General features: G+C 40.6%; 3 protein-coding genes across 4 annotated transcripts; 1 reads left to right on the plus strand and 2 right to left on the minus strand.

Annotated features, from left to right (window-relative positions):
• Nucleotides 1–92: 92 nt before the first annotated feature.
• msh4 (mutS homolog 4) lies at nucleotides 93–7,897 on the minus strand. Of its 2 annotated transcripts, none has more exons than XM_030719235.1 (20): nucleotides 7,557–7,897; nucleotides 7,195–7,329; nucleotides 6,931–7,094; nucleotides 6,729–6,839; nucleotides 6,495–6,610; nucleotides 6,241–6,414; nucleotides 5,978–6,150; nucleotides 5,803–5,870; nucleotides 5,643–5,717; nucleotides 5,436–5,500; nucleotides 5,173–5,342; nucleotides 4,939–5,075; nucleotides 4,666–4,769; nucleotides 2,670–2,794; nucleotides 1,820–2,020; nucleotides 1,607–1,725; nucleotides 1,365–1,493; nucleotides 985–1,159; nucleotides 814–902; nucleotides 93–526 (listed from the first exon to the last, which is right to left on the minus strand). In XM_030719235.1, exons 1-20 carry the CDS (start codon nucleotides 7,750–7,752, stop codon nucleotides 329–331), a joined length of 2,724 nt encoding a protein of 907 aa, XP_030575095.1. In that variant the 5' UTR covers nucleotides 7,753–7,897; the 3' UTR covers nucleotides 93–328. The 2 variants fall into 2 exon arrangements, with proteins under 2 accessions (XP_030575095.1, XP_030575094.1); XM_030719234.1 differs by having other exon boundaries at nucleotides 6,729–6,860.
• A 1,137-nt stretch (nucleotides 7,898–9,034) lies between these two features.
• Nucleotides 9,035–10,282, plus strand: vcpkmt (valosin containing protein lysine (K) methyltransferase). The gene is made up of 5 exons (XM_030719354.1): nucleotides 9,035–9,307; nucleotides 9,457–9,570; nucleotides 9,679–9,751; nucleotides 9,882–10,001; nucleotides 10,088–10,282. The coding sequence occupies exons 1-5, from the start codon at nucleotides 9,057–9,059 to the stop codon at nucleotides 10,190–10,192; spliced, it is 663 nt and encodes a 220-aa protein (XP_030575214.1). The 5' UTR covers nucleotides 9,035–9,056; the 3' UTR covers nucleotides 10,193–10,282.
• Nucleotides 10,283–17,840: 7,558 nt separating this feature from the next.
• Nucleotides 17,841–20,481, minus strand: arf6b (ADP-ribosylation factor 6b). The gene is made up of 2 exons (XM_030718678.1): nucleotides 20,337–20,481; nucleotides 17,841–20,086 (listed from the first exon to the last, which is right to left on the minus strand). The coding sequence occupies exon 2, from the start codon at nucleotides 19,422–19,424 to the stop codon at nucleotides 18,897–18,899; it is 528 nt and encodes a 175-aa protein (XP_030574538.1). The 5' UTR covers nucleotides 19,425–20,086; nucleotides 20,337–20,481; the 3' UTR covers nucleotides 17,841–18,896.
• Between the last annotated feature and the right edge of the window lie 1,155 nt (nucleotides 20,482–21,636).

The following is a 21,636-nucleotide window of genomic DNA, read 5'->3' on the forward strand; positions in this document are numbered from 1 at the left end:
CTTTATTTGTATGACACGTTCCAGCAGATCTTTGGTAACCACCATGCCTAAAAGCAATATTTATGTAATTTTAAACTAAGGTACTGGGATTGTATTATTTAATGCGTATCTTTCCATGTTTTACATTACATTAAAAAAATCACAAACACTCCAAAATTATACAGAAAGTAGGTGGTATGACATTGTATTTGTAAAAATAGCCAGATAGCGTTGCCACTCTATCTAATGTCAAATAAGGTCATCTTTAAACTCAGTATGCTATGTTCACAGACCACAGACCAAAAAAAAGTGTATGAAAGCCCCTCCACACTGAAAGGCTGAGAGTCAGTCATTCCTCTTCTGTGTCAACAGACATTGCCTGCCCTTCAGCCTGCAGCTCTGCCTCATACTGTTTCTTGAGTCCCTTCAGATACATTCGCAGGCTGTCGGGGTCTAGTCTGGAGTTTCTGGCAGTCTGCAGCAGGCGGGTGGCGAGGTGGTACACAGCTCGCTGCCTCTGAGTTTCTGGATCAGTGTGATGTTTAGCCTGGAAGAATAAAATATGTTAGGCAATCTTTTTTTATCCAGCAATTGTCTCATTTAAACCAGGGTTATTTTATTGTAAAATAAATATATAGCCATGGCCCAACATTTGATTCTCTCAGGGTCCAGCTGGCTTTTTGTTATTTAAAGTTTGTTATACTGCAGCACAAAATGTTGGGCCTGCCATAAAAGAACTGGCTAGACTGGACTGCCAGTTATAGACACGGAGAACAGGTTGAAGAACCAATGATATTAGGACAAAAATCAAAAACTCATCTTTCTCAACCATACCAAAAGCTGCTGGCTAACTTTGGAAGCAATTGTCTTTGCCTCTTGAATCATGCCTGGAGGAAGGGCAGTCATTTCAGCTGCTCTCAGGCCTAGAAAAACAAAAACAAGCTCTGTAACCACTTCCATGAAAAATACCAACAGGGCTATTGTCGGATTTCACTGACTCTGTACCGTAGTGCCTTTCTTCAGAGCATCCTCGATTCAGCAAATATGTGTATACCATGCTCTCAGCACCAGTGTCACCACTGTGTGTATGTTGAACCTGCATGTGCTGGTTCTCCACATTTGGATAGAGAGATTCCAGCTGACACAGCTCAAGAAAGTGTGTGGCAAACAGAGTGAATGCCTGCAAGGAACAGGACACACCTTAAAGATTAAGCGAGAATGCGCAAACCCTTTGTTGGTTATATCATTCCACTGTTGATCTTAGAGGTGTATATCAAAAGCCAATAAAAAGTTAAATAGTTAATATGGTGCACAAGAACCTGAACCATCTGGTTTTAAATTTAGAGAGAGGAGTGATGATGCAGAGCTGTACTGGGGCTAACTACCTTTAGGCGAAGGAGGAACTCACAGACTGAGTGACAAATACCAATGCCTTCCTCTGCACTGGTGCCACGCCCCAACTCGTCTATGATAATCAGGGACCTGTCACTTGCATTGTGGATTATGTAAGAGATCTTTCAGAAAGACACGTTCAGTTAATTACACATTAACAATTTTTTTTTAATTGATTTTGTTTTGTTTACACAAATGTAATGTAGGAATGTGCGCAACTGTAAGAAGACATTACCTCCTTCATTTCCAACATGAAGGTGGAAGAGTTGGTTTCAAAATCATCATCTACACCAATTCTGGTGAAAATCTGATCAGCAACACGAAAACAAGCATACTCAGCAGGGACGAAAGAGCCTGAAATAAAAATACAGCATCAAACTGATGCACAGAACTGAACAGGCCTACATTCCAAAGTCACATGGAGGGGTAGGTATGACTTCCTGCTGACCTATCTGAGCCATGATTTGACACAGCGCCACCTGTTTGAGGTAAGTGGATTTGCCACTCATGTTGGGTCCTGTTATGATGACAAAGTTGCTGCCCTCAGAGATGTAGCTATTGTTTGACACGGGCTGCTGTCCACCAATTCGTTCCAGAATCGGGTGATGACCCTGCTTTATGGCCAGCGTGTCTGTAAACTCTGGACGTACTGGCAGACAGAACAGAAAAACACAAAACAACTTCATCTACAAGATGAGCCTTTCATTCATTTCTATGATCTGGTGAAAAAAACATAAAAATGGAGTTTTGTTACTTTGATATCTAAGCTGTATTCATTTTCTAGCATACACATACCATCTATAAAATTAAATATACACATACAATTTATTGCTGGTTCACTTAAAGGCATCACAGTATAGTAGCATGCTGATTTCTGAGAGAGGTGTGTAGAGTGGTTAAAGGCAGTTAGCTCCTCTGCTGAGGAGATTTGCCTCAGTAAGTACAGCACACCAGTGCACAGTTATGTAAGAAGGGTAATCTGAGTACAAGCTGGCTGGGATAGAAAGGGGGCAGGCAGTCAGCACGTGTCTATAAAGAGACACTTTCAGACAGCTGAGGGCTCGCACTAACCATCCACATGGCTGATTGGGTTGGTGCTGCCCACAACAGACGCAGAAAAGAACTGAGGCCAGCAGAGCTGTCAGCTCAGCAGAGGCATTACTGGCTGTCATGAGTGACGAAAGTTGTCCTGCCTTGTGTGTACACAGCACTTCCTCACACAGCAGTTCAGATTCTCCAAGGTTAATTTGACAGTCTGACTGACCTGAGACCTGAAAGCAACAGTGATTCATGCTTACCGTAGTCTGAGATAGTGCATGCATTGGCCAGTGACAGCAACATGTCCAACATGGATACAGCATCAGAGAGCTTATAAAGGCAGTGAATGTGCTCATGGACAGTTCTCAGCAGCTGGCATATCACCCTGTATGGAGACAAGTTACATGATGCAGGGGAATAGAAACTGCACTGAATAGAAATTATAGCTAATAAACAGTGCCCCCTAGTGGACACAAAGCACAACAAAGGATGATAAATTTGTCCATATAACAGGGGTATTCAACTCCAGGCCTCGAGGGCCGGTGTCCTGCAGGTTTTAGATGTGTCCCTGATCCAACACACCCGAATCAAATGGCTGAATTACCTCCTCAGTATGCAGTCAAGTTCTCCAGAGTCCTGCTAATGACTTCTATATTTGACTCAAGTGTGTTGAAGCAGAGACACATCTAAAACCTGCAGGTCACCAGCCCTTGAGGCCTGTAGTTGAATACCCCTGCCATATAAGGATAATTAAAACCAGAACTTGGTCAAGGAGGAAAATGTACATACCCCCTCTTTTAAAGAATGGCTTGTATAATTGGTTTTAAAGGTCTTAATTAACCCCACAAAAATATTTTTGTGAGTTTTTATAGTCAGTCTTTTCCATCTAATGAAAGGTCTCTGGCAACAAATCACATATATCTTATTTTAATGTGGTCTTGAGCAACAGTTCTCCAGGCTTTCCGAAGGGTTTTTAAAGTTTTTCTTTGGACATTAGCTGCTTTATCATTCATTTTCAGTCCAGTCCCTGTACCTGACTATTTTAAGAGGAATTTTTTGGTTTGTTTGGTAAGCTACTTAACACTGACCTATGAATCACTGTACCTCAATAAAAAAGGCACCTAACAGAAGGGATGAACCAGAGTTGTGTACACATAACAGAAAAACTTAGCAAAGAACCAAATTTAATTTGTATCTTTCTATCACTCTACTAGCAGCCTGTTGAAAAAACACAATTTGTTCCCATTCCTTTGGTTGAACCTATAAAAAATTCCAGTTTAACAGTTTTTGCGTCAACAAGGCGATTCCCAAAGAGCTATTGACAAAAACTGTTCATTGATGATGATGGCTGTCAAGAAGCCATTCTTAAGGAAGTGAAACAGGGAAAAAAGGCTGAAATATACCAAATTACACAAGAGGTGGACTGAACATTAGTGGCAACAAATCTTATGGAGTGATGAATCCAAATTTGAAAGCTTTGGCTTAAATCATTGTCAATATATACAGAGCAGGTAAGGAAAGAGGTACAACAGTGAGCATCTACAGCCATCTGTAAAATATGGTGGAGGCTCTGTCATGGTTTGGGGCTGAAGTTCAGCCAGTGATGTTGGAGATAAACATAGAAAAGTAACATCAGAGTTTGATTCACCATGAAATGCCATCTGAAAAGTGTCTGATTGACAGTGGCTTTATTTTTCAGCATGACAATGATCCCAAACATACAACCAATGCAGTAAAAGCATACCTGGATAGAAAAACACACAATGGAAAACTATCAGTCATGGACTGGCCTCCCCAGAGCCTGAACCTCAACATTATTGAAGCAGTGTGGGATCATCTCAACTGAGAACAGAAGAAAAGTCAGCCAACATCCAAAGAAGAGCTTTTAATGTCCTTCTAGAAGCCTGGAGAACTATTCCTGAAAACTACTTAAAGAAATGATAAGGAAGTGAAGAGGCTGTTGAAGAATAAAGGTGGTTATGCCAAATATTGCCTTTTAAGGTTACTAAAATTGTTTGATAAATTGTATCTTTGCACTGTTTTTGCTTTATTTACTGTATTTCCATATGCTTTTGTATGTGTTTCAATAAACTACTGCACCTATTTCTCATTTTCCTAGCAAAATGAGGGCCGGTTCAAGATTATTGCACAGTACTGTACAAAACTCAAGCTGTCAAGGTCATAGTGCAAAGCTATCTTTCATTTTTTTCAGTTCAATGTTTATATTAGTAGGTTACAAGATCCTGATCTCCTCACACATAAGACATGTGAAAGATTTCCCTCAGGGCCTCCTCGCAGCGGCTGTTCAACTTTATCAGGTCTGCAGTGGTGAAGCTATAGTTGTTCTTGTGCTTGGTTACCTGAGGTGGAAAGATGTTGAAATTCAGGTTGTTGCTTCATTCAGTGTCAATCTTGCTGTCCCACTGGGGGCAATTTAGCTTCCTTTATTAACAGCTACTGCTGAGTTATCTTTTTTTTTTTTTTCTTTTTTTTTTTGTAATTAGTCTGGCTGCCTTCAGTGGACCTTACTTTGATGAACTCTGAGGGGAGTTTCCCTTCTGGTAAGACCACTCCTTCGAGCTTCAGCTGGATGAAGAAACCTCGAGATGTGCTGAAGCTGGTACGCATCGGCAAACCATATTTCTCCCCCAACTGGTTCACAAGCCCTGTGCAGCACAATGACATGCAGCATACCGAGAGCCATGAATACATTATATAAACACTGCAAGACAAAGATATCTGCTAAACATCTAATATTGACACCTGCAATGTCATCCACCATCTCAGTGTAAGCTCTCCGGGCAATGTCGAGAAACTCATTGATGTTAGGTCGCACGGCGTAACACTTCTGGGTGCGCATGTTGAGGCTACCTTTGAGGTAGGTTGTGTCATAATTAATCACAGTCTTGATCTGCTCCAGGATCATGTCAAACCTATGGCAGATACAAATGTATGCAGTGGAATAAGTTTGTAGACAGGAGACAAAAATTAGGAAATTCATTGTACACATGCACAAGGTTTACTACCTGTTATCTTCAAGTGTGGTGCTATATGCCTTGAGCAGAGCTGGTTTGCAGTTCTTCAGCACCATCTGTTTATATGGTATAATGATTTAATAGAGATTTGGTATTTGAATTATAACTAAGTAACAATTAGCTTTTAATGAACAATGTTTTCTTATTCTGTCCATTAGCTACTGGACAGTTTTGCTTGAGGATGTTAGCAGCACAGACCCTTAACCTCGGCACCAGGTCCAGTGTGTGTTTCAGCTGAATGACATGCGTAATCTTTGCTTCAGCAACTTGAGCCTGTAGAAAAATGGAACAGTACTGAAACGTGCACAGAAGCAACCAAACAATATTGTCACAAATACTGAAAGTGCTGTGCACGTACTGTTTCCTGCTTTGGCATTTGCACAAGAACTGAGAGCAGCTGGTCAATGTCAAGGAAATGACTTACGGCTAAAAGAGCCAGAAGAACAAACAGTCAATGCTGATATGCTCCCATTTTTTTTTTTTTTTTACAATGATTTACAATGATTAAATTTTTTTTTGCAATTGTTTCCAACCATTCTTTAAGCCAAAGAAGAGGTCCTCATCTTCCAGCAGCTCTTGTATGGTGTCCAGGCGAATGTTGATTGTGTCCACATCAATTAGAGGCTCCAAAATATTGGAGCGCAACCTTCTGGCACCACCAGGTGTTTTTGTGTGGTTGAGTACCCCGAAAAGAGTATGGTCACTCCTGGACAAAGAAAAGCAAAGGCAAAGGCAGATTCCGTAACAAAGGAACTACATAAAAAGACGACGCTCTTGCCACTGCTATCCCGCTCACCTGTGGTTTCTATTATTAACCACCAATTCCAAGTTAGTGGCAGATGTTGAATCAATCATGGCTGTCTGTTCACTCCCTTTAAAGCTCACTTTAAGAGATTTGGCAACGTAGACAGAGTTCTGGAGGAACTCTAAGTACTTCAGCAAAGCAGCTGCAGCTGCTAGGCAATAATACCTAAAGAAATTATGACATTGGGTAACGAGAAAAGTATTAAGCTACAGTATCTATCTATCTTAATGTACTTAGTGGCATACTTAGCTTGAACTTCCATGACAACAGTGCTGAATTCTGGGGCACACAGCTGCTGAATGTACTCCAGCCCTTTCTTCTCATTAAAATACTTCCTTTGAACTGCAGTGAAAGGTACACCCTGAAGAAAAGAGCACTCAATACAATGCTAGTTTATGATAGATGAGCACAAGTTGACTACTCTCTACTTAAAGTGGATATATGTTTAAACTCATTGTGTGTTACTGTTGCATTTGTACCGGGAAATTCTCAGTGATGAGCTTGAACAGCTTTGTCCCTTTCCCCTTCTCACTGGCTGTGTCTGGCATCAGTATTTCCACAGGCACCAATATGTGAATCTTGGTTATGACCTTCAGATGAATAACAGATGACTGAAACATGAATTTCATGTATTTCAATCTGTTCTGAGTGCTAAATGACAGCAGAACATGGGTGATTTACTTTGGCATATGTTCCTGTATCTGCAAACTGAGAAAGTATAAGCTCTGGGCATTTCAAATCCAGGCTGGCCATGCCAATCTCTCCTCTGGCCAAGCCACGTCCTTCAACCACTGCCACAACCACAGAAGCACCAGAGGCTGTGGATCCAGTTGAGCAACTTGTTCCTGTAAAATCAGATCTTTGTAAATCATAATCATTGTATTCCAAACACTATTCATTTAATACCAGCGTAATCAATAAGTTGTGTCTGTACACAATGTGTACCAGGAGCCCCAGCAGACCCCGGGGTCCTTCTGTGTCTTGGTGTTTCTCCACGGCTGTGGAAAGAGGAGCTCTCCGAACCAGATGAAAGGAGGGATGAAGGTGTCTTCCCCATCCTAAAACTGTTGTGTAAATGACCTACAGCATTGGAAGACATAAGAGAAAAGGTGTAATATACTCTTATTTCTATAGTGTCCTGCCAAGAACCTAATTGTGCTCTGTGCCCCAAAACACATTTAAAGACTTGATAGTTTTATAACAGAAATGTCAATGTTAGTAAGTCTTATACTATCTAACCTCACTCTTTCCCCCAAATAAAACTTGCTAGCGTTAGCACAAATTACTCTGGCAGTCCAAATGATCACCTGAGGCCATTCCGGGTAGTGTCGGGCCATGGCTGGAGCTCGTATTGCCCTCATTCAAGGTTTGCTTTGATGAAGCACAGGAAGCTGATGCGGCATCACCAGATGTGGTTTTGTGCAGTCCGCTTCTGTCCTCTGAGGACGTACTGCATTCTGACGTGTCACCGACAGTTATCTCCTTTGTGCCGCTGGCAAACATTTTAAACCCACGCAGAGGCGGGAAAATGGACAAACACTTTCAGACTCAAATGTACATCTGTAATATCCAGTTACTACACTTTTACAAACAGTTAAAAGTTGCCTCAGGTAGCGAGCGTAACAACCGGCACCCTGATTGCTGTGGCGCGCAAACACGTCACGGCTTCCCTACGTCATCTCATAAATTAAATTCACCAAAAAAGATGAAGTTGACTCGTAACAGATGTAAAATTGTATCTTGACTCAATCTCAAACTCAGTTAACAAAAAGGCTATAAAAACAATAAGTATTTGGAAAGACTATAACTTATTGTTGTAACTCGCATTTATTTGTGTAATTTCTTTTTATTTACTTTTTATTATTTATTTTTTTTTTCCCCTTCTGTTCCGTTTTGACAGTTTTCTATCTCTATATTTTATGACTATATTCCTCTTTCATTTTATGTCCTTGTTTATTATTGTACACTGTTCTTTCATGACTACTGTTACTGTGACACTTTGACGATAAATAAAGCTTAAAAAAAAAAATCGAGTCTCTACACAAAAAAAAAAAGATGAAGTTGACTTATTGATTGATTTCTGATCCCCAGCACCCCTACTTCATACCTCACCAAAAAAAAAGTAGTGTCAAAGGCACAAAACATTTCTATTTAATCCTCGAGATTAAACATCAGATAGCAAAAATTTAAAAAAAGACAGAAAAAAATCATTAAAATATGTAAATCAGTATAAACTAAATGGGCTCACTCCATGGATAAAAAGCTTTCATTTATAAAAGTAAGCACTGTAAATGCTAAGAATTTTAAAATTGTAAATCTTTTAATTAATTCAGGTAATGTTAGACAAAGAGGGAAAAAAAAGAAGCTGTACTCTAATGGAATAAAAAAGGTGGGAGTTTGTTCATCCCTGACGTTACATCTCTCAAATATATTTTGTTTTGTCGAAAAGAGTAACTAAAAGAATAAAAACATGCATTATTTTGAGCACATACCCATTCATTTTCATTCACCATTATCATTCATTCAAGTTGTCTGCTAATTTTAACATTTTCTATTGCCATTTAAACTTATTTTTAAATTCGGTTTGCTTTGTTGATTTTGAAATATTTTATTTTACTTATTTTATTATTATTAAACTTTATTCGTTATGCCTTTGTTCTAAAAATAATATAAAAAATAATTATAGAAAGAAAAATAATTTAATAATGCGTCAAGCTCCCCTCAGTACACCAGTCCTAATGTTTGTGCTTTTATTTAGAAAAATATATCAGACCGGAAGTTCTGTTTGTGTTCCTGTCTTAGCCAACATGGCGGCAGGTGAGAGTCAATATTTTGTGAGAGAAATTGAGAAAAACAACGGGTGTGCCTTAAAAGTGAAACAGTGCTACTTGGGAGACGTTGGCTGTGTTGTGTGGGATGCAGCTATTGTGCTTGCTAAGTATTTAGAGACGAAGCAGTTTTACGATCCGTCTTCAGGTACGAATGTGTGGTCTGGTAGGACTCTACTCGAGTTAGGAGCTGGGACGGGAGTTGTTGGTCTGATGGCAGCAACACTCGGGTGAGTTATTTATAGATTTGTTTATTCCCTTAATGGTTAAATATATTTAGATGCCATTCCTCGCACTACTACTATTTCTTTAAGTAATCATATGGGAAAAGTCAGTATTGGTGCCGGTTTTATTTATTTTGTTAAATGTATTCCCCCAGAGCACAGGTAACAGTAACAGACTTGGAAGATCTGCAGACCCTGTTGAAGGTAAACATCCAAGAAAACCAGGAACTTATCAGCAGTGGATCCATAACTGCCAAGGTACTGAAATGGTTTGTACTTATATTTCCTATTTTCTTTATGTTCCTGATATAGATTTCACAACAATGCATCAGCAGAATATTCAGCATATGCTTACTGTCTTATTTCCACTCCTGAAGGGGTGAAGATGTGTCTGAATTCTTGCCTCACCCGGATTATATCCTTATGGCAGATTGCATCTATTATGAGCAGGTATTTTCTTATAGTTTTCAATCCATTATGATCCTCAGCAAGACTAACATCACAATCATTCTGAAAAAGGACATAACCACGCATGTAGTGCTGTATTTCTCATTGTGAGTCATCTCTAATTTCCATACAGTCAATTGTTCCACTGGTGGAGAGCTTGAAGCTGCTTTCTGGACCAGAGACCTGCATTATTTGCTGCTATGAGCAGCGCACCGAGGGTGTCAACCCAGAAGTGGAAAAGCAGTTTTTCGAGGTAAGAATCTGTGGTTTTATTTCCACAAACTAAGTGGAGATATTTGTCATAGCAATCGTCTGACTTACTCTTTTTTTTTTTTTAAGTTGCTTCAACAGAACTTCAGCTGTGAGAAGATTCCTTCAGACAGACAAGACCCAGAGTTTAGCAGTCCAGACATCCACATTCTGCACATTCGAAGAAAGGCCTAATTTTCAGCCTCTTGATTGTGAAATAGAAACTTGAAAGCTGTACTGAGTTTGTGTAAGATATTAAATTTATTACCAATTATGCTTTTTAAAGGGAAGTGTTTGTGTGTTGTTTTGACACTTGACTGGAGTAAACGCTTTTAAATCAACACATGGAAATGATTTTTTCCGATTCAGTTTCAGTCCATGTAGTTCTATTGCTATGACGCTAGATGGCAGACGTGTGCAAGCACAGCCGTGAGAAACAAGTGCATTGTTTGAGCAAGAGGCATCACCCCCATGGGTGTTTGCAGTTCTACATGTTTATACAAAATACAGCTAAGCAGATGTGAAAGTGAAGCCTTTACGCCCTAAGCATCTGCAAGAAGCTGCAAACATGAAACCTATTGGACTCCTGCTCTCGATCACTGCCACATTTTCCCTTTGTGCATCATTAAACATGGAGTTTTTAGTGGGTTATCATTAAATAAAAGGATAATATGTATAATTCTGTGTTTACATAAAAATCCTGATACCCTCATGCAGACAAGAGCACATGATGACAGTGTCAAGTGGCTGTCAGAGTGGTTTTCTTTGTGATTTTTTTTTTTTTCATCTTGTGAATGATGCAAATTCACATACTTGTGGGGAATAGTTGCTTAAAATCTCTAACCTAAGAAGAGATTTAATTGTGTGCAAGCATTTGCTAAGTGCACTAAAACATTAATTAATTAGAGAGCCAAGCTGCTCACTCAACAATTAAATATTAAGCTGGGAAGAAAGTGTTGTTAACTTTTCATATGAAGTGAAGCCAGGTAACAAGTCTAACAAATAACTAAAACATTTCGATCCATGTCTTTATGTAGCATCTCCAATCTTTAAAACTGAGGACAACATAGATTCGTAATGACAGCTTTTGCCGTCCATGTGAGGGGAATTCCACTCAAAGCCCCAGATTAGGTGGAAGATTATGGCTGCTTTTCAAGCATAAAACCATGAAGTACGCCCCGTACTCCCACAGGCATGCAGGGGCCCCTCACAGCCTTTCATCCTGCTGTCTGTTTACACAGTAGAGCTGTAGTGTAATGAGCAGGTTGGCCTCCAACACTCAGGCCAAATAAAATGAAATTGACGGGGTGAGGTGCCCCTAAATACTCAAACTGCTTTATGAAAGAAATAGTACAATAGGAGCAAGTTTGATTAGATGTTAATGAGATGATCCACATGGTCACTTACCTGTTTGCATGAAATCTGTTACATTCTAACAGGCAGGAAAGCACACTGCACACGAATATCCCTGAAATTAAGAGTTAGCATTTCTTTTGTTTGAGCAGACACAAGTATCGCATCATCAAATTTTCAGCAGGTGCTTTAGCCTTCCGAATAGAGTCAACACTAAATTGAGTGATCGGAAAACATGAACATGTTCCATTTAAGAGTCTGATTGTTTAAAAAGTCTAATTGTGCAAGTGAAATGTTTAAAACATGCGTAGGATCAAGAGAGATGTGGTGTGGGGTGGAATCAGATTTTAACAGTCTCACCTCTGAATAACTGTAGATGCTGGTTGATGAGAATGCCTATAACAAGAGGAGCAAGTGAGATTAATTGGCTTTTTATTTTTACAGTTACTATAAATAACTACAGTGGATCATGTAAGATAATCATTCCCTGTGGCCCTCCTGTGCCACTCTCACACGCGTATTGTGCAGCTGGACTGTTACAGTCAGACTTAACCTATGATTGAGGTCTCCTTCGGTTTGGCTGAGACTTGTTCGGCTAATTAATTTGACTCACAGCTGGTATTAAGTCCATGTCCCCCAGTGTGGTGGGGACAGGACCCAGAGGGGTTACTGAGGAGATTAGAGGGGTAAAGGGGAGCTCCGTTACTCTGTGTCAACATTTCCTCCCCCATCCCACCCATGGCTCTTCCACTTAAGTAACTCAGAATATATTTCCCTATCCCTGGTGTTTTCCTTAAATGTTAACCAAAATAATTAAAATGGTGTAGTTGCACTGTTCCTGTGGATGACTAATTAGGCTCACACAACAGGGGAATAGGAAGGCCACTGTAAATGAGGACAGCCCACAGTGAAGCAGAAGCAGTGTCTCTGTAATGTTATCATATATATCATATATACACATTACAGTGTATTCTGGTAACCATCAAGACAGAATGGGGGCATTTTCTGCCAACAGATGGTGCTGTAAGTAGGAAGAACTCTTAACAGCATGGAAAACCTGCATTGGGAACACAAGTCCATAGGATTAAATGCATACTTTTTTTTTTTTAAGGTGAATTACTTGATCATTGTCTCTTCGCTGGCCCAAGGGCCAGCAAACACCTGCATGGACTCCATAATCAGCATGCAGCCTTTAAGATTCTTGTAAAACAAAGATAACATGAGGTAGCAGTGCAGAACCCCTCCATACCAGATGGGTGGAGGAGACTCTGACTCTAGCAGTCTGTGTGGTGCGCTCAACTCTGCTGCATCACAGCCAAGTGACACAGAGGATCCTTTGTGTCACCATCATCACGCTGCCTGGAGCCAAGAGACACTGCTCCAGAAAGGAAGACTCATTTTCTCACTAACTATTAGGGAGTGGCTCAAGAATAGACATCAAACTGGGCTGATTAAAAATAGAAGAAGGGCTGCATAAAACTGTGACTCCTCTGATTCTGCAAAGGTGTACCCACACAGATCCCCCCCCCTTCCCCATTTTTACATGGAAACCTGACTGAACTTTACGGCGCACAATGAGGGAAGAAGCCAGACCTTGCTTTCAAAAACAGAAAGCCGTCTCTTTATCCTCATCTGGAAAGATGGGACACAACAATGCTAATAATTTGCAGCACTTACTGTGCATTGGATCTGAGAGCAAGAGGTGGTACAGTGCCAGGGAAGCAAAGCCCAATGGGACAGCTAGCTTATAGAAACACAATGCTTCCCCCACCCCAACCCACCCCTGTAGGGGAACAGGGGGGAAGGCGGGGGTGCTGTTAAGACAGCTGTGCTGCAGTTGAGAGGGGAGCACTGTGAGAATACTGAACACACTTTGCTTTTCTTTCATCCCCATTAGTGCACTAATATCAATACTATGCCTTGATTATCAAATGTCATTTGACTGCCTTTGTGGGCAATATTAAATTTTAAACTAATAAGTATAATGTTCATGTACATGTATATATACAATATGGCATAGTTTTCCCAGGCATGGTTATGGTCAATGAGGAACTGATGCCAACATCAGTAAAAATGTAGTCGTTTATTGATCCCTTGGTTGAAATACCAAAGGTTCAGCGACTTCACTTCCTGTGACTGCTGTCCCCCGCGGCATACTAGTGCAATGATGTATTTGTCATTATAAAGATGTGTGGTGGTCCAGCACTGAGGGAAGAATTTCAGAGCAGGGAAGCAGCGTAGCTGTGTGTGCTTTTGTGTAAAGTTTCCCTGAGTCATTACCTTACAGCAGTCTGAATCCAGACTCTGTGTGTGTGTGTGTGTGTGTAGCAGCGTCTGACTCGCCACAGATCTAAGATTTCCTTCCAAAGCCAAACTGCTGTTTAATCCAGATGCACTGTCACGCGAAACACTGACTCTGCTGTAATTACAGCGATCTTGTCAGATACACAGATGTAGTCAGTCATGGAGCGTGACAGTGTGGCGGCAAGCTCCTGAAGGAAGTCTTCTGAGTTCGCTTTGCATGGATCTTCATCATCCTGTCAGTGAGTGTGTGAAGTCTGTGGGTGACTCCATGTGGTTGGTGGATACCGCTCCCGGGTGAATGACTGCTGTCTACATTAGTGTACACTACAGTGTTAAAAATCACTGCTTAGTGGCTCATCATTTAACGCTGTGGAGGTTATGTAAAGCAACATGACTGATGCCACATGACAAAGGTCAGTGTTCTGTGTACTGTATGAATAGGCCTTAGGCAAATACATCAAATAAGCAAATAATCTCAAAACATCAAACTGATTTCATTTTACTTCAGAAACAGATGCACTTAGATTTCTGTTCCTCGCAAGCAAGACACTCGAGAGGCCTCGAGCTGCAGCACCATTTATAATGCCTGCCCCTCCTCCTCCCAGTCTGGAGCACTTCTGACACCTGAATGCAAGATGGTTAACACTCTATATGTGTTAGTGCTAGAAAAACACAGTGTATTGGTCCGCAGTTAAACTGGTTCACACATAATCATTTTAACACTTCTCAAGAGGACACTGCAGGCAAATTTATTTATAATAGAAAATAAACAGAAGCTCCATGGCTTAAATACATAACTGGACAGATTGGATGTTACCCAGTAAAACTGTATGGTTTGTGACTTAAATTAGTTAATGCTTGTATGAGCACTTTGTCTGTGCCATAACAAACAAATTGAATATGTCAGGTGGACTCTTAATAATTTTCTGCTTCTCTGAATTTGCAGTTTCACCACAGCAAGCAGCCTTCAGTTGCAGATATGAATGGAATGTGTTTTGGACCAATGCCCAGAGTCCACCTTGGATTTCACAGCCTCATATTTTCAACCTCATTTAACGGGCCTGTACTACAGCGTACCCGCTATCAAAACCACAACACTGTTTAGGAAATCATTTATGAGCAAAACCTGCTCTAAAACACCTGCAATCGCAACAAATTCCAGTCCCAAATACAGCACAGAGAGAAAATGATAGATCTACCATGGCATTCAGCAGCGTTAACCTCAACAGGAAACCTAAAACGGCTTTCAGTCACTTCCGGACTCGTTTTAAACTCGGCACTGTGCGAGTTCATTATTAACAACAAACTCAAAGAGGGCACACCAGATTTAACCAGAGGCCAGAGAGTGAGAGATAGCGAGAGGGGCGTTCTGTAATCAAAGAGGCTGTTTTATTGTCATTGGGAATAAGCTACTGATCTAAGCTCTGCAAACTGTGGTTTAAAGTAGGTGTTCCCTCCTATCATTTGGCGGCTAAATAATGATGGTGTTTGGCTTCATGCACAAGAATATGTGTGTCTGCATGCATCTCAAATCCTAGAGTGATTAGCTAGATGGGTGTGGCTGTCAAACTACAGGCCAACATTAAGTCAGCAATGACTATATTCAGGGCCTGCAATAAGAAATGAGCATTATATTAGTGCTACCTTCACAAATGTTACTCTGCAGCTGGAGTTAAGAGGAAGTGAAGACAAGTGAGGAAGACAAACCACACCCCTGAAAACCACAAACACAATTCAGGTTCAGTTTCTAAGCATGGGAGGAGTGCAGCTACAATCCTATCAACAACAGCTACTCTTGAGCAGTTTTTGTGAAGATGACTAATGAAGGGCATGCCCTTATTGAGTAAAAGAAAAAAGTATTCCAATATTGTAGAGAACTTATTGCAGAGATTGGGATCTTTTTTTTTCTTCTTCAATTTCTCTCCACTCTTCCTCTTTCCATGCAGAGTAGAGGAACTCACTGGAAACGTGCGGCAGCCAGCCACCAGTGTGATACCAAAAACACCAGGCCACACTGGCAGAGATCCCATCAGGCCGTTGTCCTAGGAACCACCCAAACAAACACACATTCTGGCCGGCTAAGACAAATCTGTCATACACATTCTTGCACAGACCAGTGGAAGATTAAGCCCTTCTTATTCTGCAAATTATGACACTGGTGACTCATGAGAAACAAGTGCTGATTATCCTCATTTTCACTGGTGAGGTCCTGACAGAACCTGTTTCTTTGCGGCTGTAAAAAGTCAAATTCACTATAATTTTTGCAAAAGCTGACAACCCTGTAACGCTTTTACTGACCTTGCTTCGATGACCTGAAACCCATTCCTAACCTTTCCTCTCAGGAAATGTAAGGAATTCTTGATGAGTGCAGAGGGAGTTGACAGAAGGGCCAGGAGGTCTCATCTTTACAGAGAAGAGGCCATAAAACTTGCTTACACTCTCTGTCCTTGCCCCAGGGCCCGTGCTGCCAATAAAGCTGTGAGGATCATATGGTTGTAATGAAGTGTTGGGAACCAAAGTGGCCATTACAGCCCAATTAAGCTGCCATCAGTGTCTAATGAAGGCCCTAGACCAAGCTCTTATTGAAAGCAAGTATTTACTCATACCCTCCTAAGCTTGGACCCTTTCTTGATTTGAAGTAGCTGATCATTTTAATTAGCTCTTTTTATGGGATACATAAATCACTGCTGCATTATGTATGTGGGTTGTGTGAAACATCTTCTGTAGAAACCGAGTCATATCTATGTCACCTGACCTGTCTGACGGAAACCTCCGCTGTGCTAAAGCAAACATCCTGAGGCCCCTGCAGCAAATTACTGAACAACAAATTTTCCACAAACTGCCACCATGATTAAAAAAAAAAACAAAAAAAAAAGGTCTGCAGATGCAAACACACTAATAGACAATAATGCAGTTACAAATATTAAAACTGTAACTTTATGACTAGCTTACATAGTGTCAGTTTTAAAGGAGAAGACATAGCGTCCTTCAGCATGCTGAGTAGAAAAATCTAGGACATTTGTAGAATAAAGCTAGCTAATCTTCTGTTGCTCTAAACATAGCAGCCAGATGATTTGTGACCATCAGTCCTGTCTTTGCCAAAAGGAAACCCCCATTTGTTAATCAGCTTTAATGGAAACATTCATCTTCTGCTGCTGTGTTGAAATGACAAATTAAGTTAAAACATTTATAAGAAATACTGTACAAAAAATCTTCTATAACTAATACAAACCCCCAGCTTTTCATTGAAAATTTGTATTGTATGTACACCTGCTTGAACTAGGAAGAAATGCCTAGGAGCAGCAAGAATTTCCTAAGGTCCATATTTTAGAAGTATGAAATGGAAATAGCAGGCAGCAAATCTATTCCTGGTCTGCTAGTTGGTACTTAAGTATTTGGAGGTGAGCACACTTTTAAGTATATACTGATTATTCATGGTATCATTCTTATTATGCAGCTGTTATTTTTAAAGGATATAGAAATCATCTTAATATGGTCATGAGAGGCTCATTAAAAAGTAGGACATGTGGTCCCATCAGCAGTTCTCTGATATATCCTACAGGCAAACTATATTTCAACTTCATCACAGAGCATTACTCAGATGTATTCGTTCTATTTCTCAACAGCAGGGCAGGGCATTAGGCAGCCTGAATAAAAGCAAGCAAGACTCTCGTTTTTAGTGCTGGTCCCAAGGAAAGGCAGACTCAGGAAGTTATAGCTGACAGCTCAGCATCAACTTAACTATGGCTCACAAGCAACGTGCAACATTCAAAAAGAATTCGCAATTCAGCTGTACATCTCCGCTGCCCTTCCAAATGCCATGCAAACTATCATGTGGCTCTGTTGTTGTTCCAAAAAGAACAGCAGTTGGGACTTCCTGTTTTGTACATTTTCTCCCCCATTTACTGGCAAGCGAACTGAGGCCTGCAACTTGGTCTGAGGGTGAACATATAAACATTCATGAAGAATCTGGCCAATAAAAATGCTCCTTTGGTTGAGCTTTAACACTCGAATTCTGAGCTTGAGTTTCTTGCACATCCTAAAATCCCCCCAAAAAACCCAAAACAAAAGCAAAAAGCCCCTTCATATTAAGTTTTTCTGCTATCAAGTTTACCTTTTCTCAAACGTGAAATAGTTTCATCACTCAAACTACATCTAATCCTTGAAAAAACAGAGACATAGAAGATTTAAAATCACTTTTTTAATAAGACATTACAATGACACTGTTCTGTACATGGTACCCCCAGTCAAAATAGGAGTAAGAGCTGCACCACAAGGTGTCATTCAACATTTCACCAGTAAACAGCTCCCTCTGACTGCATGACAGATGGATTCTGATGTAGGGTTAATGTACTTTCGTACTCATGCTACAGATATAGGCTATCATATAATGTCCCGTTGCTGAGGCTAATCAACTGTGGTATCAGATTGAGAGCTCAGAGCTGAATGACATTCCTTTGGAAAGATTGAGTTGACTGACTATGCATTACCCAAAAATCAAAAATGCATCCCAACAAGCATGTTTAAGAGTTACTGGAGGCCTATTTGTTGAATATTCAGCACAATTAGTTATCAAGACATGACACAAAAGGTCAATCTGTTAAATATATAGCCCACATAAGGGTATTGAGAGGGGTAACAAAACATGTCCAAAGTCTTTTTTTTCTCCTCTGATCCCCCAACTGGTGACAATGAAATGTAAGCATTGGTGATTTTTTTTTGTCCTCAATACCATTGAGAATGAATACTTTTCATCACAGTACTGTCTTAAAACAAATGTCCTCCATGTAGGCTACATAACATTAAAGAGCTCACCTTAGAAGGAAAAAAAAATAAAAGATCGAAGTCCAATGCAACAGAGACTGAAAAACCTGGAAACAAGCTTTAGTCCAACAACGGAGATAAAAACTTCAGCTTCATTAGAAAAATGATACAAAACAGGAAAAAGAATAGGCAAAGGCGGTGATCTCTGTGGCTTCAACCTTAGGACTGATTAACTCAATATTCATCAAGCAAGCCCCAGAAATAATGAATGTGATATAGGCCTGCTACAGAGTACAAGCAAACTTTAAGCCGGCAAACCCAGTTAGAGATAAATTAGTCATGGGGTAAACATAGTATTAAAAAATAAATGGGAAATAATCAACTTTTTTTTTTTTTTTAACCATACTCATTTTGAGAAGTTATTTGTTACTTGCAACTTTATTATAGTTTTGACCTAAAACAGTCAGCAAGTCAATCATTAAGATTTGTAATTTGAGGTTAGCCATGTCAAGCCCTCATATAGTCCATCACCTGTGGTTGCACAGGAGGGCTGAACATACCAATTCCTATCTCTGATGCGGGTCAATCCGAGCTTCTCTTGGATTTCATGTGGCTTCATGGCATCCGGAAGGTCTTGCTTATTGGCGAATATCAAGATGATGGCATCCCTCATCTCCCGGTCATTAATGATGCGGTGAAGTTCCTGCCTTGCCTCGTCGATGCGATCCCTGTCCGCGCAATCCACCACAAAAATTAACCCTTGGGTGCCTGTGTAGTAGTGTCGCCACAGAGGACGAATCTTATCCTGGCCTCCAACATCCCATACGTTGAACTTGACATTTTTGTAGGTCACAGTTTCCACATTGAAGCCAACTGTGGGGATTGTGGTCACAGACTGTCCGAGTTTCAGTTTGTAAAGTATTGTTGTCTTTCCAGCAGCATCAAGTCCAAGCATCAATATTCTCATCTCCTTGTTGCCAAATATTTTTGAGAGCATTTTCCCCATTTTGAACTCTTGTGCATAAATACTCTGTGCCTAATGAGAAAAGTTTCTGATACCGTCTTGGTAAATACTCACTCAGGTTACAGCTTCAGTTTATAATGAGTTTACTGGCAAAAACATGACTCTGAAGAGCGAGTGAGTGGGATGGGGGAAGTCAAAAGTCCTTAAGCATGTCAAACCTTAGCAGTACTTTGGGTCTTCTAACTCTTTAAAGTCTGTCAGGATCCTATAGCGAGCGGGGACATTTACCTTCAGTATATCACACGCTTTTCGGGGCCTATACACAACATGGCACGGTGAGGCTAAGAACTTGGCAGCAGCTGTTGCTGTGGTTTCATTGTATTGTCCAAACCGACATAAACCTGGGTGTTTAATTTGGGCCGTGGCGATCTAAGAAGTGCAGGGAGTAGACGCTGTATGTGTCTATGTATATAAGGCCTCCCCAGAAACGCCGCGGTACTTGGGAATTCCTTGTGGTGTCGGTGTCTGGCGGTCCTCTTCACCGGGTGCGCCCTTGTTCTCTACCAGAGGAGAAAAGCAGCTTTCTGCGGCTACTCCATCAAGCGTTGTGCCGGGGAAACTTCACCGTGCTGGACGGGACGACTTCGATAATAACCTCTGTGACTCAGCAGCACATGTACCCACTCACAAAACTCCTGTCCCTCCTGAAATGAGATTCAGTGGGAGAGTCAGACATGAAAAATTAGCCCGCTATCGCCCGTGGCTGTTTCACACAGGTAGTACGCTAACATTGGCTAGCTTGTTGCCTAGCTAGCTAGCCGTGAGCTAACTAGCTAACGGTAGTTAGCTACAGAAAACTAATCTTATCTGGACAAATAAAAAACGCGTCAATGACAGAATGTATGGGACAAATCTTTACCAGTTAAGCGATTAGTTTCGATTTAAGTTATTTACCTCTTATCTCCCCCTCCTGTCTCGATAAATCCACTCAGCTCTCGCCTTTCTCCTTTGAGTTGAGCTGGTCGCAGTGCTGCTATACCGGAAAGGTGTGGAGCTGCATTAACAGCCACTTCCTCCCGTCTGCTTCATTCAGCTACTACCGCCTAGTACAGCACTGACTGTCTAGGTCATGAGGATACAATACAGGCGGTAATAAAAGTATTTTACAATGAAATATCACTTCTGGCATGAAAATAAAACGTAATCTTACACTACTTCCTTTTACGCCATAAAGTTAATAGTAAATTGGCTAACTACAATTGAGGTACCCCCATAACGTTGTTCTTTACTCCAAACTGTTTCCACTAACTACATTATTGTCACGTTATATATAAAAATGTTCATTGTTAACACACATTAGTGGAAGTACACTGCATGCATAGCATTTTAAGTTTAAAATGTTTCTATCCGACAAGTCAACCGACGGTGTAGTTATGTAAAGTAATGTAACAGCACCCCTCCGTGGCTTCTTAGAGTTATTTATCCCCATGTGTGATTGGCGAACATTTCGTGCAGTTGCCATTGTCTCCTTTGACTGTCCTCTATAGTGGCGTGGGGTTGCTGGACAGGTGTTTTGTTAAACCTTTGCTGTGTTTATTGCTGCCGCTGTGCAACTATGTGGGGGAAAAATGGATTTACATGCAAACACTAGTGAACCAGCACTTATCCACGCTGCACCACTGGTGTCTATTTGCACTGACAGAATTTTTTTTTTTTTTTTAATGAAATGTTTTTTTTTTAGCGTAGATGAACCCATATACTTTACATTTTTCATGAAATAGACTAGGAGAACAGTGGTCTTAATAACTGCAAAATGAACAGTGTTTAAAATCATGGTGAATCAACTCTTTCCCTTACGAAATCCGCTATGGTTAACTATGGTTTTTTATGCAGTAACCATGGTTTTACTGCATAAAAACCATAGTTAACCATAGTGGATTTTCGTAAGGGTTGGCCCAAACTGTGTAAGGAATCAGATCCATGGTCAGGCAGGTGATGCAAGAACCCAACGGTCATATGAAACAGGCCTTATGGGGTTAGACAGAAAAATGTTTGTGAAGGCACATGACAGCCTGCTTGGAGTTTGGCAAACAACAAAAGAATGTATGGTCAGATATAAACTGACCATACACCATACATCATCCAGCATTCAAGGAAAGATGAATGCAGTTCAGATATGTCTGCATAGGTTCTCTGTCATACAGGCCTGGATACAATATAGTGGAACATCAAGTACACCCGGGAGGATATCATG

Source organism: Archocentrus centrarchus, chromosome 22 (genome assembly GCF_007364275.1).
Source record: "Archocentrus centrarchus isolate MPI-CPG fArcCen1 chromosome 22, fArcCen1, whole genome shotgun sequence".
NCBI classification, from domain to species: domain Eukaryota; kingdom Metazoa; phylum Chordata; class Actinopteri; order Cichliformes; family Cichlidae; genus Archocentrus; species Archocentrus centrarchus.